General features: G+C 63.9%; 2 protein-coding genes across 2 annotated transcripts; both read right to left on the bottom strand.

Moving 5' to 3' along the window:
* Window positions 1-755: 755 nt before the first annotated feature.
* Window positions 756-2,340, bottom strand: LOC137450345 (protein phosphatase 1 regulatory subunit 3C-B-like). The gene has a single exon (XM_068156769.1). The coding sequence runs from the start codon at window positions 2,338-2,340 to the stop codon at window positions 1,474-1,476; it is 867 nt and encodes a 288-aa protein (XP_068012870.1). The 3' UTR covers window positions 756-1,473.
* A 2,775-nt stretch (window positions 2,341-5,115) lies between these two features.
* On the bottom strand, window positions 5,116-7,326 carry GINS4 (GINS complex subunit 4). The gene is made up of 7 exons (XM_068156770.1): window positions 7,200-7,326; window positions 6,896-6,982; window positions 6,486-6,599; window positions 6,072-6,169; window positions 5,670-5,758; window positions 5,315-5,405; window positions 5,116-5,212 (listed from the first exon to the last, which is right to left on the bottom strand). Exons 1-7 carry the CDS (start codon window positions 7,302-7,304, stop codon window positions 5,116-5,118), a joined length of 681 nt encoding a protein of 226 aa, XP_068012871.1. The 5' UTR covers window positions 7,305-7,326.
* Window positions 7,327-7,369: the final 43 nt, after the last annotated feature.

The raw sequence follows: 7,369 nt of genomic DNA, 5'->3' as shown, positions 1-7,369 counted from the left end.
CAGGGGCAGGAGCGGCGATGGCAGCCCGCACCGGCGGCCTCGGGGCTGCGCGCTCAGGGGCTGCGCGCTCCGGCTCAGCGCGCTCCGGGCGCGGGGAGCCCGCTGCCAACGGGGCCGAGCGCGGCGGCAGCGGCCAGCGCTGCTCTCGGCGCTATTCGCGGGGCGAGGCGCGGCGGGGCCGCCGCTCGGACCGGCGACTTTCGGCCGCTGTGCAAGCGCCGGAGAGCGAAGGCTCGGCGGGGCGCGGTGCCGGGCAGCGCGTGGGGGTGCCCCGCGGGGCCGGGCGGCGGCAGCGGGGGCGGCGGCACCGCGCAGCCGCGCAGCCAGCCCGGCAGGGCCGAGCGGTGCCCGGCGCGGGAGGGCGCTGCGGCGCGGCCCGCCGCAGGCGAGGAGGCCGCGATCCCCGGGGCGGGCACCGGGTAACGGTCCGCGGGCCGGCCCTGCCCCGCGCCCCCGCCGCGCGCACGCCGCGGCCCGAGGCGCGCCCGGGCCAGCCTGCGGCCGGGGGCGCGGGGCCGAGCCGGGCCGGGCCGAACCGGGCCGGGCACGCACTCACCTGCCGCCGCCGCCGCCGGGCCCCGGCTCCGCCCCCGCCACGTGCCGTGCGCGCCCCCACCCCGCGCTGCGTGGCCTGACGTCACCACGCCGCCCGCGGGGCCGCGCCCGCAGCTCTTCGCTTCCCCACGCCGCCGGCAGAGGGCGCTCCCCCCCCCCCCCCGCCCGGCGCAGGCAGAGACAGCAGCCGCCGAGTGCCGACACTTTATTGGCTCCCCGTCACAGCACGAACGGCCGCAGGCGCCCCCGCCGCGCCCAGCGCGCCCCTTCCCCCGCGGGAAGCCCTCCTGGGGCCGGCGGGGCAGCGACACCGCCGGCGGGGCAGCGACACCGCCGGCGGGGCAGCGACACCGCCGGCGGGGCAGCGACACCGCCGGCGGGGCAGCGACACCGCCGGCGGGGCAGCGACACCGCCGGCGGGGCAGCGACACCGCCGGCGGGGCAGCGACACCGCCGGCGGGGCAGCGACACCGCCGGTGGCTCTGCCACGCCCCTGCCGCATCCCAATAGGGAGCAGGACCCTGCCGCAGCAGCTTCACACAAGGCACTTGGCCAGCACCGGGGCCCCGCGCCTCACGCGGCAGCTCCCACCCGCGGCAGCTCCCACCCGCGGCAGCCAACGGCTATGGACGCGGTCCAGGGCTCCCAACTGTTCCTCTCTCCCTCCCCTACTATCGTGATAGCACCGCCCTGAGAACCTACAGGCAGGAGTTACACCAGGTGGCAGCTTCCAGCCTGAGCCTTGCAAGAGCAGCGAGGAGGCTGCGGCAGAGGTGAGCAGCTGCTGGTACAGCAGCAGCCACCAGAGGAGCTGAAGAAGCTCTGAGCAGCATCCTCTGCAGCTGACCCCTCCTCGGAGACCGCTGTACCGCAGCCAGGGCGTGCAAGGGACCTATGCCTCTTCTACAGGCTGCTTGCCTACCAATAGGGAGCCTGGGCCTCAGACTGCCGCCAGGTCTGCAGGTGAGACAGGACCAGGGCAGCAGCCCGAGAGGTGCCCAGGTGGTCCCAGGCCCCATTGGCACGCTTCACAGCGTGAGAGGCAGGGCGGGTCACGCCCACGGGGCAGATCCTGTAGTTCCTCCCTTGGTTGTTGTCCCAGTGGATCTTCTGTCCGCACTGGAAGGAGATGCAGAACTCGGTGGCCCTGCGGGAGCAGGAGGGCTTGGGCAGCAGCAGCTGGAAAGAGAAGAGGTCTGCGTCGGCCGAGCCGTAGGTGCTGTGCATGTACTGGCAGCAGACGTCGCGGAAGCTCTTCCAGCCGTCGGAGCTGATGCGAACCGCCACCCGCTTCTCGTACTCGATGTTCCTGACCTTCACCGTCCCGGACAGGGCACGGTCCTGCAGCAGGCAGCTCTCCAGGCACACCAGGTTGCTCTGCAGGCGGCTGCGGAAAGTCTTGTAGTCCGCAGAGGGCTGTGGGAAGTCCAGCACGTACCTGCAGGCTTCCGGGCGCGAGTCCCGCGGGCCGGGCCGCAGGGAGGCCAGGTCGGACAGGGCGTGCTGCAAGTCACAGAGGTCCTCCTCGATCTTGGAGAAGAAGCGCACGGCCGTCAGCGAGAGCCCCTTCATGTCAGCAAACACAACTCTCTTCTTCTTCTGCCCCTTGCAGCCCTTGCTGTTCTCTCGCCGCTCGGGCTCGGGCTCCGCTTGCGGCTTCTGGTTGAGGCAGGACCGGAGGGGTTTGCGCCCCCGGCCGCCCCGCAGCTCCTCGTAGGAGTTGAGCAGCTTGCAGATGGGGGGCGAGTGGCTCAGGCAGAGCCGCACGGCCAGGTCCACCGGCATGGCTGGAGGGGCACCGACCCTGCCGCTGTGCACCTGGAGGTGAAGAGGGGGTCAAGGTGGCGCACCCCGCTCGCCCCACCGGGCTTCCCCTCGGCCGCCCCGCCTGCTTCACTCGCCGCGGCTCATCGTGTCCCGCCCGCTCCGCTCCGGTCCCGCCGCCGGCCGCTCCGCGGGGAATGGGGACCGTGGGAGCGCCGCCGGCCGGGACACTCCGCGGCCGCAGCCAATCCGCGCCTGGGACACGCCCCGGAGCCGCCCCGCCCCCGGTCCCGTTCACCCCTGCCGCAGCCCCCGGGGGAAACGGCCGCAAGGACCGAGCCAGCCCCGGGGACCGGGACCCTCCTCTCTCTACCGGTAACGCTCCCGGCTGCGGCCGCGCCCTGCGGAGCCTGGCTGCGGAACAGGCGGAGGCAGGAGGAGCAGCACGGAAAAGCCGAGGGAAGTCCCAGCGGAGCAGGCAAGGCACCCCGAGTGCCCCTGACACCTCCGTTCAGCATCACCTTCACTGCTCAGCTCACATGTGACTCCTTGACAGGCACGGCTGGCACCCAGATCAGACCAGCGCTGCCCTGCCCTGCCGGCTAATCTCCCCGGAGCTGTCTAGCCATTTACCTTAAGCAGCCCTGATGGCTCCTGCTGACAGCACAGATTTCCATCAGCTCAGGACACAACCCATCAGTGGTTTCACATAGCTTTCCACCACCACTGTGTCCCAATGTCTCCAGAGCAAGGCAAGGCAGCTCTGACAGGCCGGCCAGAAGTGAGCTGGAACCCAGCACGGGGCTGGCACAAAGGTGGGGCTCAGCCCCAGCCTCAGCCAGCAAGAGCATCAGAACAGGAGCAGGACAGACAGAGCAGCACCATGCCCCAGAAGGACACAGCACTGGTGTCACTGCTGGCCAGACACTCCTGCCTGGGAAGGGGCAGGACAGCCATCTGTGGGTGACCACAAGCTGGATGCACTGGCTTCCTGAGAAGCAGCCTTTCATCACCTCCTCTCGGGCTTACAGTGCCTGTTCCCTCACCCCAGGGACTCAGGAGAGTCCACACAGACACCAAAGAGTCTTCCTAGCAAGGAAAGCCTTGCCCCTCCTTTCTCCTGTGCCCAGGAGAGCAGATCCGGCTCAGGCTGGGAAATCACAGCTCATGACCAGTGCCCTGCTTGTGACCTCTTTCACCATGCACCTACTTTGGGCTTACAGCTAATCACTCAGTAAACCAAAGCTACCTCCACCTTGGAGGGAGCAGAGAACAGGGGATGTATTTGAGACCAACCTTTACAGCAGACCCTATGGAAGCTGGCAAAGCTGCTCCCACCCTGCTCATTCCCACCCACCATGTGCTCAAGAGGCACAGATTAATGGGGATGGGGACAAGCCCCAAGCACCACTTCTTGGCAACACTGTGCACACCTCCCCTTCCCCCACCACAGGCAGAACAGAGGCAGTGTGAGCAGAGAGGCTGCTCCTAGTCCCAGAAGTGTCCCAGCATTTAGGCATGGAAGGACAGAAGCAGCATCTCCTGGTATGGCAAAGCTGACTCTCACTCTGAGCCTGACTGCTTTCAGTCTGCCAAGCATCTCCAGAAAGCCTGCATGGCCTGTGGTGATGCTGCCAAGGTGCTAGCTGCCAGCCTCCAGAGAGAAGCTGTACTGAAGGCACTCTGGAAAGACATCCAGGTAAGGTCCAGCTGCTGCAAGAGGAGAGGAGCCCCTTAGGCTTCCAGTGCTGCAGCCACATGAGATGCAGCAGTCAGCTGAGTCCCTGCTGCCTGGACACTTCTTCACACTTAATAAGGCCAAGGAGAAAGTCCTCCAGACAAGCCACCTAGGCACTGCCCAAGCAGCTCTTCTGCAGCACGTTCCTGCAGCAGCAGATTAGCAATGACTTTGGCTGGGAGCTTCAGTCACCTCTGCAGAGCTGCCTGGGATGCAGACACAACGCACAGCCCTCCTGGGGGGCTGTGCCAGGGCTATGTGCTACTGACTCCTAAGCCTCCTCTTAATGTCTATACTTAAAAGAATCTTCTTTACCTAACTGGATTCATTAGCCACACATGCCAAGCCAGTCACACTGCAAATGTCCTGTGTCACCCCCTGCCTGGCAGAAGGGAGTGTCAAGAGAAGCAGCAGGCTGCTCCTCACACTGTCCCTCCTGCAAGAGGCAGAATTTGCTCTGCCAGCAAGTACCTGTAAGTGTGGTAGTTTTTTACTCAATAGATCATGTGGCAAAGATGGTGCAAAAGTAACCCCCCCACACCCCAGTCCACCCCTGAGCAGCTGGCCACTTGCACAACATCCCAGGTTGCACAGACCCTGTGATGAGATCAAAGCTGCTGGGGGAAGGTGGAGTCTGCACAGCTGGTTGCCACACCACCAGGCCAGCCAGTGCACACCCAAGGGGCTAATTTGAAGAACAGTGCTCAGCTGGAGCAGGAATGAACACACAGCTGTGGGTTTAGAGAGCACCCTGCTATTTGCAAGGGCTGGGGGATAGATGTGCTCTGCCCACGTCTGCTGTCCAGCCAGTCCAGGATCTGGGGAGGCAGGAGCTGCACTGGTCCCTCCCTGGGGACTCCCGTGGTGGTGGTGGCAGGGCTGCTGCAAGACCATGCTGAGACACAGCTGCCCTCACCTGGGAGCTCAAGGGAGGGGACGAGGGCTCTGCTCCAGTTAGGGGCTTGAGGAGCTGGGACACCACACTGGGCCCCCCTGCCAGCCCTACCCACCAGCCCCACTCCATCACCATGCCTGGTCCCCACACTCACTGCTTGCCCTCAGATGAGCTGCACAGCTCCCGAGGCCACCAGTGGGGCAATGGTCCTGTAGCGGATGAGGTGCTGGGAGCCCAGCTCTAGGTCGATGGTGTACTCCCTGCAGGCACGAGAGACATCACCTTAGCTGCTTCCCACCCTGCCACACACCCCCCTGACACCCCCTTTTCATCATGTGGCACATGGGGCAGTGCCCACCCACCTCTGCTCATCCATGTCTGGGTCCACCAGGATGTTCTCCTGCGGCTCCAGCACGCGGAGGAACACAAAGGAGTCCAGGTTGGGCTTGGGCACTGCAGCAACAGGAGCAGGAGTCAGCAAGCTCAGGGGGGCATGAGGGACCACAAACACAAGGCCAGTGGAGGGAACACAACACTTCTGACCAGAGGGAGCCTGCACTGCCCCAAGGGAACATGAGACTTGATGGCAGGGACCAGCAGCATCCTCTAACAGCAGCTGGAGACCAGCTGGCCCTTGACACTTGGTGCTGCTCCAGGGCCTTCCCCACAGCCTGCTGCTGTGATCTGTAGCTCAGCCTGCAGGCTGGGGGTACTCACCTGATTTCAGGAGAGACACCTTCTGCAGGTTGGGTGGCATGTGCTTTAGGGCCACGTTTTTCAGGTAAGTCTCTGTGTTTGCCATGTACCTGAAACAAATCATTAAGCATTCATTGGTTTAATCCAGTACAGATTTGAGGGACCAGTATGGACTCAAAATGCTAGCAAGCAATATCTCCTGGTCCTGATACCTCCAGGAGCCTGATGGCTTGTCCCAGTAACCAGCCTGGAGTGATTTTATTGCAACTCTTTTCCTTGTCCATTGAGAAACCTCCTTGTGAAACCTGTGATTCGTGCTGCAAACTTGCCTAAGGCAAACAGCCTCCAGAACTGCTCAGAGTAACACTTGGGTGAGTTCTGTAAGCTAGGAGGAGGGAGGGAGGTGCATCCAAACATACTCACTCTGTAGCAAAGGCAAACTCCTCTGGTGACAGAATGGAGGGCTCCCCTTCAGATCGAGACTTCTCCTTCTCCAGGACATGGGGGAAAAACTTCTCTATCTGATATTGGAACAAAACCCCAAAGACTCTGACACACCTCTCCCCTACTTCTCTGCACACAATCCCCACTCCCCAGGCTTCCCCTGCGGGCAGGGGTGCAGCTGGGCTCTCCAAGCTGCACAACCATTTGTGCATGATCCTCCTTGCTCCCAGCGAAAGGCATGCCCCAGGAACGAATGCCTCTGGGTCGTGTTTTAGAGGACATGGAGCACAAGCTTTGACTAAGTGTTTTGCTGAAGCAAGGAGGCACTGTATGGGTAAAGCTCACTCCTGAAGTCAGCCTTCCTCGTGCCCTGGGCAGCACAGCAAGCATTACCTTCACGAGCCTACACCTCAGGTAGCTGCTGAGCACGTAACGGATCCTCTCGATCTCCATCCGGTGGATGCTGACCTTCAGGTCTCCTCTCTTTGCCCGCTTCAGGTTTGCCTCCTGAGAGGTAGAGGCAAAGAGGAATTAACCAGCTGAAATGTCAAACACCAGGAAATGAACAGGGGGTTTGCACAGAGGGCACACAAAACCAGCTTGCAGCTGCTTTTGGTGGCACAAGGATGCTCCTTCCTTGTCTCTCCCTGTTCCTCCTCTGCGAGAAGCTCAGGGAAGGTACTGAGAAGAGGCTGATGGCAGGGACTGAGAGGCAGACAATCCTGGCAGGCCTAGAGGGACTCAAGCACAGCTGCCTCCCGGGGCCTGCCTGTACCACCACACCTCAGCCCTGCAGCACCTACCATGTGGTCCAGCTGCTCCACCACACACTCGATGATCTCAGGTTTGCTCTCCAGCAGCTCTGGAGCAAACTTCTCGTTGAGCCAGGCCTGGAAGGAAGCACACTATAAATAGAAGGGAAGCACACATCTGCTATACACCCCAGCCCCTACAGAGGACAGAAGCAGCGCTCCCCACTCCTCCAGCGAGCGCAGCAGCCTGGTCCCCGCCGCCCCTCACCCCGCCTGGGAAGCCCAGGCCCAGCCCTCCCTCCGCTCCGGTCTCGCCTCCTGTCCGACCCTCGGCCGCGTTTCCCTGCCGCACCACCTGCTCCAGGCGGCGGAGCAGCTCCGCCGGGGTCAGCACCAGCTCCTCGCTTCCCCCATCCGAATCCTCCTCCTCCGCCCTGCCCTCGGCGCCCGCCGCCGCCATCCCGCCTCAGCCTCCCGCCACCGGCCGCGGCTGCCTCACTGCGCCTGCGCCGGCCGGCTCCGCCC

The sequence above is a fragment of the Melanerpes formicivorus genome, unplaced genomic scaffold, assembly GCF_026170545.1.
Source record: "Melanerpes formicivorus ecotype bairdi unplaced genomic scaffold, bMelFor1.0.p_v2 SCAF_34, whole genome shotgun sequence".
NCBI lineage: Eukaryota > Metazoa > Chordata > Aves > Piciformes > Picidae > Melanerpes > Melanerpes formicivorus.
This window is presented reverse-complemented; position numbering and strand designations above follow the sequence as displayed.